This window comes from Equus asinus, chromosome 20 (genome assembly GCF_041296235.1).
Source record: "Equus asinus isolate D_3611 breed Donkey chromosome 20, EquAss-T2T_v2, whole genome shotgun sequence".
In the NCBI taxonomy this organism is placed as follows: domain Eukaryota; kingdom Metazoa; phylum Chordata; class Mammalia; order Perissodactyla; family Equidae; genus Equus; species Equus asinus.
In genome coordinates, this window is record NC_091809.1 from 92,820,795 (window position 1) to 92,836,176 (window position 15,382).

General features: G+C 47.2%; 3 protein-coding genes and 2 non-coding genes across 28 annotated transcripts in view; 3 read left to right on the forward strand and 2 right to left on the reverse strand.

Annotated features, from left to right (window-relative positions):
- The window catches only part of TRIM66 (tripartite motif containing 66), a 59,247-nt gene extending 56,003 nt beyond the window's left edge, over nucleotides 1–3,244 (reverse strand). For 5 of the 8 annotated variants that reach the window (XM_044751626.2, XM_044751621.2, XM_070491027.1 and 2 more), the window contains exon 1: nucleotides 542–2,358. Coding sequence is in view for 5 of the 8 variants with exons in the window: in XM_044751621.2 (XP_044607556.2) it covers nucleotides 542–547 (6 nt within the window). In the remaining 3 variants the exon portion in view is untranslated. Of the gene's footprint in view, nucleotides 1–541; nucleotides 2,359–3,066 lie in introns of those variants that run through there. The other 3 variants (XM_044751623.2, XM_070491026.1, XM_014844212.3) reach the window with 3 other exon arrangements.
- A 65-nt stretch (nucleotides 3,245–3,309) lies between these two features.
- Nucleotides 3,310–6,296, forward strand: RPL27A (ribosomal protein L27a). Its single transcript, XM_014844227.3, has 5 exons — nucleotides 3,310–3,376; nucleotides 3,746–3,809; nucleotides 4,239–4,314; nucleotides 5,002–5,176; nucleotides 6,121–6,296. Exons 1-5 carry the CDS (start codon nucleotides 3,374–3,376, stop codon nucleotides 6,247–6,249), a joined length of 447 nt encoding a protein of 148 aa, XP_014699713.2. The 5' UTR covers nucleotides 3,310–3,373; the 3' UTR covers nucleotides 6,250–6,296.
- Nucleotides 4,485–4,614, forward strand: LOC123279205 (small nucleolar RNA SNORA3/SNORA45 family). Its single transcript, XR_006517122.1, has one exon. It is a non-coding gene; the product is annotated as a small nucleolar RNA SNORA3/SNORA45 family (small nucleolar RNA).
- On the forward strand, nucleotides 5,878–6,008 carry LOC123279204 (small nucleolar RNA SNORA3/SNORA45 family). The gene has a single exon (XR_006517121.1). It is a non-coding gene; the product is annotated as a small nucleolar RNA SNORA3/SNORA45 family (small nucleolar RNA).
- Nucleotides 6,297–13,730: 7,434 nt separating the features above from the next.
- Nucleotides 13,731–15,382, reverse strand: part of DENND2B (DENN domain containing 2B) — a 151,158-nt gene continuing 149,506 nt past the window's right edge. For all 17 annotated transcript variants that reach the window (XM_070491032.1, XM_070491029.1, XM_070491036.1 and 14 more), the window contains 2 exons: nucleotides 15,149–15,235; nucleotides 13,731–14,510 (listed from right to left, as the gene is read on the reverse strand). In XM_070491032.1, the coding sequence (XP_070347133.1) occupies nucleotides 14,476–14,510; nucleotides 15,149–15,235 (122 nt within the window). In that variant the 3' untranslated portion in view covers nucleotides 13,731–14,475. The remainder of the gene's footprint in view (nucleotides 14,511–15,148; nucleotides 15,236–15,382) is intronic.

Consider the following 15,382-nt stretch of genomic DNA (forward strand, 5'->3'; position numbering starts at 1 on the left):
TCTCAGGGGTCACATCTAGGGTCATGCACTGTGTGCCTGATGGGGAGAGACAGGTTCCCTAATGCCTAATGTCTGGCTGCTACTCAACTTTGCAGATAGAGAACTCAGTTTCTTTTGCTCTCTGAGCTGTCCGACCTAGGGAAACTGACTCACAATAACAATCCCGACATGAGCCTTATGTTGAAGCTACATGATTGCCTTGTGAAAGAAAGGGAGCTGGCTGGAAACCAGAGCCAGGGAAACATCCCAGGCACTCCCTCTACCCTGGAGATCAAACCGCCAATGAGAAGAATGTCAGGTGAGCACAGAACCCAACACAGAGTGCTGGTCCACTCAGGGAGACCTCCCGTTCAGTCAAGTGGCCTGGGGGACAGGATGTACCTGCTCTATAACCAAAGAACCTGGCAAAACTATACAGAAGCAGTGTCCCATCATCCAGAACCTTACCTCCACCCCCTGGACAGTCTTGGTCCTTGCTCTAGGCCCTAGTTCCAGGACATCTGATGGTTACTTTTCATTCCCAAAGCTCTGCCCAGCTTACCTTCATTCACAGACCACCTTCCCAAGCGTAGCTTCCAGGTGGCTCAGCTCATCCTTTGTGCAGTTACTGGCCAGCTTTGATGTCAAATAAAGGATGATCTTAGACCTTGCCCCCGGCTCTCAAGCACCCTCTTTCTTCTGGTCACAGGCAGTATGTGATTAAGGATTGAAGGAGTGACGAAGACCACAATGTGGTGAGGTCAGAGAGAGAACAGTCACTGAGGTAAAACCAGGGGATCTGGAGAGCGAAAACTAAAGGCTAGGCCCAGGCTCTCTATCTTTGCAGCACTGTAGCCTCTGGCAAGTCACTCAAATTTTTGTGCCTCGATTTTCTCATGCATAAAATGGGGCTGGTAGTGTTGACTTCTCAAACAGATGCATTTTATAAACTGCAAGGTGTATTTGGCTATTATCACTGTGGACTGGAGTGTTCTGGGAAGAAGCAGAATAAAAGATGAGCCTTAAAAGTTGAAGATTTAGGATATCTGGTTAGCAAGAGGAAGGGCACAAAAGGCATGAGAAAACGGCATGAGCACAGGCAAAAAGGCAGAAGGAAGGTACCCTTGGCTGCAACAGAAAACTTGCGTGAGGAAAAGCTGAGGTAAGGTCAGAAAAGCAATGGGCTATATTCCTTTGGTAATGGGGAACTACTGAACTTTTTGATGAAGCAAGTGAAAGGATGCAAGTCATGTTTTGGGTAGATTAACCTGGCAGAGATGTAAAGGATGGAGGGATTGGAGGGGGGTTCTAACCTCATGCATTCTAATGCAAGCAGAGTGATCACTGGAGGGTGTTGAACCTGAGATAAGAGACATGATGAGAGCCTTAATGAAGGCAGTGGATGATGGATAAAACTAGACTATTGGTGTTGACGACGACACAGTCTATACAGAAATTGATAAATAATAACGTACACCTGAAATTCACACAATGTTATAAGCCAATAAGACCTCAATAAAATAATTTAAAAAGTAAAAAGAAGTAGATTTGAGACAGAGAGAGAACAAAAGGATATGGTGACAGTATATCAGAGGAAAAGAAGGCTTGGAGACAATTTTCAGGTCTCCCTGACATCACTATCTAGGTGGACAAGGGTGACACTCACCAAGATATGGAATAAAGGAGAAGGCACCAAAGAGCAGAGAAGACTGCAGTCTTTGGATATTTTTGTCTAGTTTGTCTGTAGAATGCGCGAAGGATATTAACCAGAAATTAAGCAACTACATGAGCGTGGAGCTCAGCAATAGAGATGTGAATTGAAGCCACCCAGGATGAGTTCACCCAAGAGGATTATGTACTGTGAAAAGTTAAGGGGGCAAGGAGAGGAGGCTGAAGAACATCAACACTTAAATGGTAGACAAAGTTAGAAGAACCTGAAAAGAAGACCGAGAAGTAGCCAGAAAGATAAGAGGAAGGCAAGAGTTTCTCTAGAAAAAGAAGTCAAAGGGATAAAGTACAACAGAGAGAAGTGGTATGAGGAATAGGAAGAGTCCATTCAGTTTGGTGTTTGGTTAACTGATGACCTTGGTAAGAGCAATTTCATTGAAACAGTGGGACCGAGAGCTAGATTGCAATGGATTAAACAATGAATGGGAAGTGAGCAAATAGGTAGTAAATAGAGACAGTGAGGGAGAATTTAGGACATTTTAGCTAAAATATATTTAAGCTAGGGAATAGAAAGGACTGAGGAAGAGGAAAAAACGAATAGACACGCACAGAGCAACTGAGGGAACGGGATCTTAAACGCTGGTTCAAACAGCGAACACTGGTTGGGACTTAAGTCAGGAGGGATGCCTCTTCCACTATTAGTGAAGTGAGGGTGGGTGCATTCATTCACTTAACAATCCTCTGTTGGACGTGTACTACACGCCAGGAAATGGGAGGGCATGGATAAAAGAAAACAATCCTCGAGCCCTTAAGGAATTTGGTCCAGTAGGGAAGACAAATGAGGATCAAGAATTATTTAAGAGCTATGTGCTAGATTTTGTGAAGGCACAAGTCGGGGAAGTGAGCAACGATCACTGAATGGATCAGAGTAGTTTCACAAAAGAGGAGACACTTGTATTGGGTCCAGGAGAGGAGGGGTCATGGGAATGCCGAATAAGTTAAAGTGAAAATCAAAACGTAGCGGTTAGAAAACGTACAGTCTGGATAAAAAGGGCCGTAAAGCAACCAGACGCATAGGTCCCAAAAGTATGCCATAAAGTTCAAACTGAGGACGCCCAGGACGACAGCACAAGCCAAGGGAGAAAGGAAGGCCGAGCGGCCGCTCAGGAGCGCGGGTCGGCTGGGTGGGAGGCATCTGGGTAGGACTTCAAAGGAGGGGCACACTGAGTAACTGCCTCGTGGCTCCTCACTGCGGCCGGGGGACAAGCAAGCAACCGCTACCCCCGGGGACGAGCAGACCGCCAGAAACTGAGGCGGGGGCGCGGGACCGCTCGGGGCTGGGGCGTTCGGTGAGGAGCTGAGAGCCGGCGGTCTAGGCGGCTTCCTGGGCCAAGGCGCCAAGAAAAAGCCCCGACCGACCTGCGCCGTGGCTCCCCAAGCCCCCGATCCCACGACAACTCTCAGCCTCCGAGCCTGAGCGCACGGTGCGCTACACCGAAAACGCCTCCCTTCCACCACCGCCACTGCGATTTCACTCTGACGGCGAAGACGACCCGCAGGAACAGGAAGCGGTAAGGCCCGCAGCAGCGCGAGACCCGAGACACGGAAGAGGCCCCGCCCGAGGCCGGGGCGCCCTGGCCGGAAGTGAGACGGATTGGCTCCGCCCCCGTGTTCGATACCTCGCGAGACTTCGTGGAGGCCTCCCTCTTTCGTCTCGGCCGCCAACATGGTAAGTGTCTCGTTCCGTGCCTCCGGTTCCTTGCTGGCGTGGGTCGCGAGTTCTACTTGCCTTTCACTCCAGCCATCTACTCCCAACTTTAGCCCGGTCTTCCAGGGCAGAACGGTCGGCGTGGGCCCGGGAGTCTGGGGCCGCGTGTTGTCCCGGGGTTCGCATCTCTGGGACACACGGACCGGGGCGCCCGGGTGCCGCCCTGATGAGGCCGCACGGCCGAGGGCCAGTCTGTAACCTCGGCTTTGCTGAATGCGCCACGAGGCAGATCCATGACCCCCGGGCCTCCAGGCTCTTCGCAGACTGGCAGGCTTCGCCCCCTGCCCCACCTTCCTTAGGGCTTACCACCAAGCACCTTTTTTCACACAGCCGTCCAGACTGAGGAAGACCCGGAAACTTCGGGGCCACGTGAGTCACGGCCACGGCCGCATCGGTAAGTGCCGGCTTCCCATTCTGGTCGGCCTTGGCTCTCCCTGCCGGGTCTCAGCCTGTCGGGAAGTAGGTAGTTTAGATTTGGGTTAGTAGGAGCTTCGTGCTTTCGAGTCGGGTTGAATTTGACCGTTAGCCGTTGGCTTGTTCTCTGAGAGTTTTCTGGGGCTCCAGTTTTAGAGAATTTCACATCACTTGGGGGTGTGAGAATTGAGCGGGGCATAGTATTGAATTGGTTGAAGGCATGGAGTACTGTGGTAGTGCTGCAAAGAGAGGTTTAACCCGGACTCTTGGAGCAATCGCGATGCTGAAAGAGGGATTGTAAACTGACGCATCACAAGCAGAGGCACGGAAGTGTGGGGAAACGGTTTTGTGAGAAATATTGGGGGGCTGGAGAAGGCTGTGTTAGCCATGTAGCTTTGTGTTCCTGCAGGCAAGCACCGGAAGCACCCGGGAGGCCGGGGTAATGCTGGCGGCATGCATCACCACAGGATCAACTTTGACAAATAGTGAGTGCTCCTTGGACTGTGCTTTTACTGACACCGGCGGCTTTGGAGTTAGGGGGAGAGGGCTGGCTCAGAACGTCTTAAATGGGAAGCAAGCCTCTTACCGCTCACCGTGCTTGCCTTTTGCTGGCTTTTACCAAGTTAACCCTTGATGTGAACCGAGAGAACTTGTTGTCGAGGCTAGAGTCACGCTTGGGTATCAGCTATTGCCTTAGTGTGCTAGAGTCCTCGAAGAGTAACTGCTGACCTTATTCACTGGCTGTGGCCCTCGTGGCACAGTCAGTCACCGGGTTAGTGACATGTGTCAGACTGACCTATGCAGCTGTTAGATTTCACTTATGCCCACAAATTAGGGGATCGTATTTTAACTATTTGCTTAGAAGACTCCTGCTATAGGAATAGAATTTCCATAAAATGCTGGCAAGCGACTTGAATTCTAGTCTTGGCATTGCCTCTGACTTTCTCAGTGGCTTATCCTGGTGTCATGAAATAAGGGCAGTCTTTTCCTCCTGAAAGTCTTTGGTGGCTTTTAAAAGATTTGTTGTATTCAGCAAATGTAGTACCTGCTGTGTTGCTGTTCTCCACCCGGGAACAGCTTATACTGTAATGGTGGGACGTGGACTGTAATGATGATAAACATAGTTTCTTAATGCCAGTGAGGTTATGAAAGTGGTGGCCTTCTTTTCCCAGTCACCCAGGTTACTTTGGGAAAGTTGGTATGAGGCATTACCACTTAAAGAGGAATCAGAGCTTCTGCCCAACTGTCAACCTTGATAAACTGTGGACCTTGGTCAGTGAGCAGACACGGGTAAATGCTGCCAAAAACAAGACTGGAGCTGCTCCTATCATTGATGTGGTGCGATCGGTGAGTGATTGCATATTTTTTGCCTTTGTATGGGTCCTTGCCCCCTCAAAACTCTGGGTAATCTAATCTACATAGTCTCCCACCTGACATCTGTACCCAGTTGCCTAATAGACAGTTCCACCTTTTGGTAGAATTTCCACAGGTAATTCTCTGGTTGTGATTCAAGCAAAACATTTGAAGAGTAATCGTTCCCACTCCTTCATTCATTCAGTTATTTCATTTTCATTTGAATGTTTTCCCCATTCGTAATCTTCTCATTCCTCCTGTTATTGCCCTGATTTGTACGGGTTTGCATTTCTTGTCTGAGCTCTTGGTACTAGCTTAGCTCACCTGGCTCTGGTCTGTTTTACACAAGCCTATGTGAGGTGCAGCTCTTGACCCTTTATGTTCCTTACAGAATAAAATCCTAATATGTTCAGTTGTTATCTAATGCCCTATATTATCTGAAGAGATTCCCCCCAAGAAGCATTTCTGTGTATCACTTGGAGTTCTGGTCCTTGTGTCAGCCTTATATCCCATGGGTGTGGAGGTAGTCTGAACCCTGAGGGGACTTTTCAGTTAAATTTTAAATCCCCCCTCCCGGCCTCTTTAACATCCCTTGAACAATTTTGATGTTCAAGACCTCTTGGAAGGTTGCTGCAAATGTGGTTTTCCTTTTTTGCATATTATATAGTAATGGAGTGGGGGGGGGCTATGTTTTGCCCGAGACTAGAGTCACATCCTGACACAGCTCTTGTCCTGGTGTGCTAGAGTCCTCGGAGAAAATCTGCTGGTCTTGATTCACTGGCGAGGGCAGTCTGTGCCCCCACTAGTGCCCAGATCAGAAACATGCCCCCCAGACCCCGGCTCCTAGAGGGAGTGGGTTGGCAGGCGTCTTTTCTCGTACCATCAGGGAGTTGGTAATTGCCATAGTGTGTTAAAAACCCTTTTCTCTGTTCTTCTAGGGCTACTACAAAGTTTTGGGAAAGGGAAAGCTCCCAAAGCAGCCTGTCATCGTGAAGGCCAAATTCTTCAGTAGAAGAGCCGAGGAGAAGATTAAGGGTGTCGGGGGGGCCTGTGTCCTGGTAGCCTGAAGCCACGTGGAGGGAGATTCATTAAATGCTAAGAAGTGTTTTTCTCAGTGGCTTATCCTGGTTCCATGAAATAAGGCCAGTCTTTTCCTCCTGAAAGTCTGGTGGCTTTTAAAAGATTTGTTGTATTCAGCAAATGTAGTACCTGCTGTGTTGCTGTTCTCCACCCGGGAACAGCTTATACTGTAATGGTGGGACGTGGACTATACTGGAGGTCTGAGTGTAGGTTCTTTGGCACCTCTACCTCTCTACCTGTACATCAGAAATCCACCTAACCTAGGAGTTAAGGGTAAGGGCCTGGACTCCTCTGCCAACTCTGCTAAGAAAGAAAATGTGCAAGAGATAGCACCAATGCTTAGAGGTCTTTGCAGGTTACCTAACTTGAACCTTTTCATTTATAAAGTAAGAATGATACCTATTGATGACACATGTATCTTATAGTTGAAGGGTCTGTTTGCATTGTATACTGTGAATTTACAATTAGTGGGAGAATGTGCCCTTAACTTTTCCAAGAGGCTCAAAAGGGGAGGTCTCAGTTTTGATGCAGCATGGTCTTTACAAGATTTTGATGGGTCACATTTTAAAGAGAGGACAGAGTGATAGGATTGAGGCAGTTCAGGACTTAATTCCTGAATCTAAGGTTTTTCCACCTGGCTCCCGCATCTTGGACCAAACCATTGTAAGTTATAACCAAAATCTTGGGTCCAGGAATCTGAATTTTAAACACAGCAGGGCTTTTATATCAAAGTGGTTTGGATTCTAGAGAGCACTTGTCAGGATTTATGGGTGCCTGTGCATAGGAGTCTTAATGTTGATAGAAATACGTCATGAAATGCTAACAGTTTTTCTTCTAGTCTGAAATGTATCCAGTAGAGAAATTTGGTAATCCTGAAGGCATCAGGTTTTCTGGGGTTTGTATCTCCTGCAAAACCGTGATGGTGACTAATGCTTGCATGCAGATAGGACCCTCATAGATCTCAGGGTAAATTAAAATTTGCTATAATTTTTATAGTTCCCAAAATTTTGAAAATTTTCTGACCCAAAATAACACTTGCAGTCTGGTGTGGTATCCTGACCAAAAAAATAGTTACAGTGGCGCTAAAACTCTTATTACAGTCACATGTCGTTTAACCACAGGGACGTGTTCTGAGAAATGCATTAAGTGATTTATTGCATCATTGTGTGAACATCATAGGATGTACTTGCACAAACCTAGATGGTGTAGTCTACCACACACTAAGGTTGGTGAAGGGTTGTTTCCCTAGTGCTCTATGGGATGACCATGGGCTGGGGACCATGACTTTCTATGGGACAAATCTCATGACAACCTTTGAGGATATATGGGACTATCAAACATAAGGGAGCACAGGGCAGGAAAACTTAATTGATTTGGATATTGGAGAGTTAAAAGGTGTCAGGAAGGCTTTACTCAGTTGGACAGACTAATAACTGGGTCATTGATTTGTCTCTTGCATAATGGTGCTGAGGGAGAAAGGTAAAAATGATGGGTTTTCCCTTGATGTCTTTTGGGAGGGCTTCTAATATGGAAGCTGAGGCTTCAGGTGGTCGGTAGTTGATAAAGAATTCAGAAACTCCATTTAATGTTTGATTTTGACTAGACACTGAAGGTACAGAAATGTATAAATATAGTGTCTTAAGATTCAGATGGGGTTTGAAATTTAGATCCAAACGTAACAAGCTGTATGACTTAGGTTTAGTCCAATTTTCTCATTTTTAAAATTTAGGTGCAGGTACCTACTTGAGGATTGTGTGGATTGAATGGAAAGCATTTACTAAACCTTTTTGTTTGACTCTTAGTAACTTAGGTAACGTGAACTATTACAGAAGCAGACAAGAAGTCAACCTCCTTGGTGTGATTCAGTCAGAGGGAAAGTGGGTCCAAGAAGAGGGAAGAGCAAAACGTGCATTTAGGAAACCAGTTTGGAAAGGTTAGGTAAATAGGGGGGAGGTGTGTGGGAGATGGGCCTGGAGAGAAGGCTTGCTCTAACCAGGCTGTGGTTGAGAGACTGGGCTACAGTGGGAGGCTGGAGGCAGGACCAAGAAAATGGGAATGACAACTGAAAAGGAATAGGATTCAGGAGACATAAGGGACACGACTTAGTGACTCATTTGAGGTGGGGCTGACAGCAAAATTGTTAGGCCTGAAAGGGTGGGGTTTAGGAGATCACTAGTCCCTGAAAGGCCAGGTTCTTCTCTAGGAATTCATTGTTGCCACCCTGTGGTAGTATAACTATCCAGAAACAGAAGGGTTGGATAAGATAGTCCTCATCCCAATCTTGTACGGAGGTGCAGATGGACACACTAAATGAAAGTCACTAGTTAGTACAGCCATTCTAAATGGAAGAGACCCCCAGATAATGTGCCATCCCATATGCTGTCCTGGGAAGGGCAGCTACTGATCCCTTCGTCCAGTTTGCTCACTCACCAGTATCTACAGCTAATAGCTGGGCCTGTGCTTTGATTGCTCTGCAGGTGGTAATGCTGCCGAAGGAAGTTGGGTAACTGGTGAAAAGCCAGGCGTTCACGTCCCAAATAAATGAAGGCCACTAACTTACTAGATCGCTTGGCTTGTTTTATGGGATCAAAGGCAAAGGATACGTTTTGGTTTTCTATTTCAGTTCAGAGTGAACCTCTGCTGAGATACAAAACATAGTCAATGCGTAGGAAACTTCATGAGACTGCCAAGCAGTGGCTAGCCTGTCCTGGAGGCACAGAGGCCCACAATGAGTACACAGGGTTAATGCGGTTCCCTCAAATACAGGGAACAGTTTTATCAGATGCCCCGCTAACTCGGTGGCCTTCACTTTTTGTTCACATATCTCTTAAAATAATTGTGAAGAAAATGATATCGCCTAACACATTAGGTTGACAGCTAAATTTTCTCTTAAGTTTGCACTGCTAAGGATATAATTTCTAGCCGAATGTATATGTGCTTTAAATATATTTTCATCCGAATCTCGGTGCTGCAGCTATAACTCGATTTATGGGAAATGTCTGCCACATGATTTGTAAAGTCAGTCCTCATTGTTAAAATGTGCTAAATCGGATTTCAGTTTTCACTTCAAATAAACATTCCCCTTCGATAGCTAGCCCAAGAGCAGGCAGCCCCTGGGGACGAAAACAAACGGAAGATGCGCGCCTACACCAGACGGCGGGAGGCTACGTGCCTTCCGGTGGCCAAAGCCCTACTTTGCCCGACGCTCGCACGGCCTCCCCGGTTGGTCTAAAACGCCCGGCTTCCGCGGCGCCCTCACGACACCCGTCACGCCTCAGCTCGCCGCCTCCGCCCCCGAGAGCCGCTTCCGGAAGGCGTGAGGTTCCACTTCCGGGGTCACCTTGACCTCTCCCCCGCACGCTGACCCCGTGACCGGAAGCACTATAGGCGCCGGCTCCGTCCCTCGGCTCAGCCATTTCCGGTAGAGGGCGGGGCCGGCCGGGTCGCGGGGCGGGAAGACCGCCAGGCCAGGCGGGAGGCTTAATTCGGGCCCCGGTTCCCGTGCCGCGTGGGACCCCTTCAGAGCGGGGGTCTCCGCCAACCTCGCGGCACTTCCACTCCCACTTCGGCTGCGCTTAAGAACAAGAGGCGTGGTCTTTATGTACACTTTCAAGATGGGGGTTTCCACACCTCTCAGAATTAACTTTGTTTCAGTTTTCAAAAAGAATGAGCGCCAATTATGTTCAAGGTACCCTGGGCTAAAAAAAAATGCCAGTACGCACATGGAAATGTTCTGGAAGGGCATAAAACAGAGAAGGGATTGCCTCATGAGGTTGGGGAGGGCAGGGAGGTGATGAATGTTTTGGTACAGTTTGAGTTTCTTACTTAACCAAATGCTTATTACTTTCATATTAAAAGGCAATACAAATGCACTAAAAAGAATTAGCAGTAACTTGCTTTGGCTGCAAAGTAATATTTTCTCTTGTTCTAGAGTTTACACGACCTTTTACGCCCACCTCCCCCCCAAGGCAAATTTAAGATGTTTTGGATCGCATACCACCACGTTGTTGGGCTCTAGAAACTAAGTTTGTGTATGGTGTAAGAATATAGGTTAAAGTGTATACTTCATTTCCAGCTCTATTTTAAGCCCAATTGTTTTTTTTTTTTTGAGGAAGATTAGCCCTGAGCTAACACCTGCCACCAATCCTCCTCTTTTTGCTGAGGAAGACTGGCCCTGAGCTGACATCCATGCCCATCTTCCTTTACTTTATGCGTGGGACGCCTGCCACAGCATGGCTTTTGCCAAGCGGTGGCATGTCAACACCCGGGATCCAAACCAGCAAACCCCGGGCCACCAAGAAGTGGAATGTGCGCACTTAACCGCTGCGCCACCAGGACGGCCCCTAAGCCCAATTTTTGTTTTACTTTCATTCCCACTGTTTTTGTTTTTTGTTTTTAATATCCTGTTTATGTACCCTTATAAGTAAGTCATTTTGGGTACAAGGTAGGTTACAAGTCTACATGTGAAATGGTATAATTTTTAACAAAAATTTAACTGAGCTGTGATTATAATTGAGTTATTTTCTTGGGGCGCTACTCCACAGACCATCCATTGTGAACTAGAGTTGGAATAATACTGCTTTCCATAGGAACTCCTTCAAAATATTGCCTTTAAAAAGCCCAGACGCCTCATTTCAGCACTAGTTTGCCAGACCATGGTTACTTACTGAAAAGAGCATTTAGAAAGATGTGATGGGGCAGCCTGCCCGGCTCTAAAAGTTTTCAGACTGATTTCACAGGAGACAACCCAGGGCCTTTCTTAGCTCCAGAATACGGGAGAGCTCACACCCCATAGTCAACTGCGACTTCCAGCAGAAGAGACTGCATTGCCCCTCAGCAGCTGTGTCAGGCACTGTTTAAGGACACTTGTTCTCAATGGTGGCAACACCATCCTCTAGGGGGCGTTTTGGAAATGTCTGGGGGATTTTTTTGTTCCTCACAGTCATGGAGGAGAAGCAAGCAGGGATGCTAGATGTCCTGCAATGTATGGGTTGATTTAAACAGAAAAAAATCTAGCTTAGAACCTAACTCCACTTTACACATAATCAAAAATTTTTAAAGTTTTCATAATTTGTTTTCCAGGATTCCAAATACTGTACTTTGTTCAGAATGTTACCAAAAATTGTTCATTTCAGAAAACTTACCAATGATAACAGCCTACTCAGCAGAATCTGAGTTGCTAATACAACACACTTTTATCTGTCTGCACGTGTAGCATTGTACTCACAGTAATTCTGTGTATGGCGTAAGCATCTGACTTCATTGTATCTTCTAGTACAGTTCTGCCCAAGTATTTACATATTCAAATACATACTTTATAACAAAATACTTTCCTTTTTTTTTTTTCCAGGAAGATTAGCCCTGACCTAACTACTGCCAATCCTCCTCTTTTTGCTGAGGAAGACTGGCCCTGAGCTAACATCCGTGCCCATCTTCCTCTACTTTATATGTGGGACGCCTGCCACAGCATGGCTTGCCAAGCAGTGCCATGTCCGCACCTGGGATCCAAACCAGCGAACCCCTGGCTGCCAAAGCAGAACGTGCGCACTTAACCGCTGCACCACCGGGCCAGCCCCCAAAATACTTTCCTTTTATTTCTCCCTTTTTCTATTACAGTTAAAATGTGTTTAGGCAGGTTATATTACCTGAATTTCATTTCAGGATAGTAAAGGGGAAAGGTAGTCTTTGCTATAGAAAAGGAAAGTGCTGGATCTAACAGGGTTGAGAACCATCTGCTTAGGGGTCCAGAGATCATGTGAAAGCAGAGCTTGGAAAGAAGCCTCGAACACTTTTTGTCAACCCCAACCCAGCCCCCTGGACACACCCTCCTCTACCTTCCCCATAAGACTCTGTGCCTTGCCCATAGTAGTCACTGCAGGGGCCCTTGCAGCCCATTCCAAGCCAGTATGCATTTTCTGAATTGGGATGAGAGCTATGGCTGTAGTAGGAGGAAGGAATCCCTAGGGTTAATCTTAGGTATGTTAAGATTTTCAAGACACATAAAAGTTTCAAATTTTACAAAAAAAGAATTTACATCAATATATCTTGTGATCTGATCACATGTCTGAGTATTCTTTGGAGCCGCATTAGAAAAGAGAGGGAGAAGAAAGGAAAAAGAAATAGCATTTTTTGGAAACTGTATTATTTTATTATTAAGGAATCCACTTCTATGGCTGCCATGAAGCCCAGGCTGTGTTAACAGTGACAAGTTCTGGAAGTAACTATACCTCACTCCAGACTTTCTGGTTATGATCACTGTCCTCTCTCTACCTCAGTTGAAAACCTAGACCTGTGAGGCTTCAATCCCTGCCCTCCTATTCCTGAAAGATGCCGCAGCCCACTATGTAGGAGGATTTTTCAAAGACGACTCTGTCTTCCCAGAAGACAAATCCTCTACTTTGCCCTATGAGGCAGATAGCAAGCCCAAACCATGGACAGGTTGGGACCTGCACAGGCCTCCATGGAGATGGGGAAAGGAGGGAAGAGAACTCAGGATGTGATCGCCTCCTGTTTAAGTAGACTAGGGTGGAAGGACAGGGAAACTTTACCCTGTGGTTCAAATCCTGCCAGACCCAAACCCAATACCAAGGAAGAGAGTTCTCACTTAATGCCTCATCTTGAGAATTTTCAAGGTCTCTGCTCTGTGAAGGCCTTGGGTGGGTGGAAAGCCTAAGCCACCCATATTGCCCATCCTGCTTCTCTCTCTTCTTGATCTTCCACAGAATGTACCAGAACTTCCTATATTCAAACCGAGAGTTCCAATGAAAAAACCTATTCACAGTGTGACATGGAAGAGCTGTAGGCATTGGGCCAGGGCTGTGAGCAAGCCCTGGGTTGGCTTTGGCTAGGCTTCACTACACCAATGTCAGGATACCCAGTGATGTCTTAAGGGCTTCATACTGAACAGGAAAATGTTAAGATTCACCTAATAGTGGAGCCAAAGGGCAATGAGCATTCCTTCCATCACTGGACACACTTACATAGAATCTGAACAGTTGGCTACTGGAGAGGGAAGCTGAACTAGGACAATGATTTAAAAGGTCTCTTCCAAGATACCTCTAAGACCTGTCATACAACTCAGGCCAGAGAACTCGATTTCAGGGGAGGTCAGTGACTCACACTGAAGCTAAACTCTTTCTTTTTCTTTTTTTCTTTTTCTCCCCAAATCCCCCCAGTACACAGTTGTATATTTTTTAGTTGCAGGTCCTTATAGTTGTGGCATGTGGGACGCCACCTCAGTGTGGCCTGACGAGCGTTGCCGTGTGCATGCCCAGGATTGGAACCAGCGAAACACTGGACCACCGAAGCTGAGTGCTTGAACTTAACCACTCGGCCACAGGGCCAGCCCCGAAACTCTTAATCAAGTAATCAATTTCCTGCATAATGGTGCTTCATCCCTGATTGGCCTATCTCACCCCATCCCCCAAGAGAAACAACTCTAGATAATGAAGCCAAAGAACACATGGGGCTCTGGGCCCAAACAACTGTACACTGTTTATTGAGAACACCCGTACATGGTGGGAAGGAAGGATGCCCTGTACCGCATCATGGCCACCACTGACTGGGAGCCGGGCCTGGAGAGCACTGGCTGCGCTGGGGGGCTTCCCATGACTCACTGACCATCACAAAGGTGGGAGGAACAAGAGATGGCCAGGCCCAAGACCTGGTACCATGCTGCAAATGTAGATTGATTGGCCTTTGCCTTTCAAAAACAGGGTTAGGGGAGGGGGACTACTAGGAAAAAATAGAAACTCTAAGATTTAAAAAAAAAGAAAAAGTCCTTCTGTACACAGCAAGACAGCATCTGCTCTCCAGGGCCCAAGACTGGCAGCAGGGGCCTCAGGCAGGCAGGCCAGGAGCCTCTGGGGGAAGATCAGTGGTTCGGCTGAGACAGTCAGCTGCACATAATTGGCCAGTCACCAGCACCCAGCAAAACTTCATCCATGCTCGGGCAGGCAGGAAAGCACCCGGCCCCTTGGGAATATACAAATATTTACCAGATTCTCTTTGCTTGTTACAAAAACAGATAAGGAAGCTTACAGCAGATTATTTACAAACAGTATCCCGGGATATGTGAAGGCAGAGGTGGGCTGGCTTGGAGGGTGGAGTCTGTGGGGGCAGAGCGGCCACAGCAGCCCAGAGGGTCCCGGGCTGGGCCCCTCCCCAGGCTCGAAGCTCTGCAAGGCACTGGACTCCGTTACTGGGAAAGCGGCTTAATTCTTCTTGTGGAGGAACTTCATTTTGTTGCCTGTGGGGCCAGACAGGGCAAGGGTGAGAATGTTTCAGTATCATCTCTTCCAAGAGTCCTCACCCTCTCGGTGGGAGAGAAAGGATTAGAAAGACTGGATTTCAGCTGTGATAGATCTGATCCAGGATAGTGAAAACACCAGAGCTCTAATTAGGACATTGGTATTAATCACTGGGTGGCTTTAGGTAAGCCACTTAACTTCTTTGGCCTCAATTTCCCTTTAAACTGAGACATGCTATGATTCTGTGATGGAACTGGCTGAGATCTTTGAAAGGGGTGGAGGTTTTCAGAGAAGGGCACTCTGGCACTGCTACTTTTGAAAGACCCCTTATGGCCTAGAGGAAAGCTCACTGGCCCTAATGGCGCTTGTATTCACTCAGGAAGGAGTACACCCAAAAAGACCTGACTTACATGAGAAATCTGGTTTTCTCCTGGTTCTGCAGTTTAGTAAATGCTGTACTAAATGCCCTTGGAGCACTGGGCTGGGAACCTTCTCTTCACCAAGGATCTCTTCCTGCTCTGTCTACAGCCCCAGTATAAATACCCAGTGGCATTAGTTTAGAGTAGTTTGGGGTACAGAGCCCCCAGCCGCTCCCTTCTTGCCGAACATCTGTCTCATCAGTGACAAGGCTGCTTACCCAAACCTCGGAGAAACTTATTCATTCCACTCTGCTCAGTGTCTGGGAGTTCCTCTAAATACTGCTCCACTCGCTGCTCAAAGAGGCCTGGGGAAGAGGAGAAACAGGAACAGGGAAGACAACAGTCACTGGAGGAAGGGAGTGGGGCCTACTGGAGGGGGACAATGGGGCACAGATCCCAGAAAGGGAAACCAAGGATCTGCAATTATAATTTATAGGAGCATCTTAGAATTC

Bases quoted from the DNA above. Each gene is read 5' to 3' on its own strand.
- RPL27A (XM_014844227.3), top strand. The intron at 3,810-4,238 runs GTAAGTGCCGGC...GTGTTCCTGCAG, and splicing joins TCACGGCCACGGCCGCATCG to GCAAGCACCGGAAGCACCCG. The intron at 5,177-6,120 runs GTGAGTGATTGC...CTGTTCTTCTAG, and splicing joins TCATTGATGTGGTGCGATCG to GGCTACTACAAAGTTTTGGG.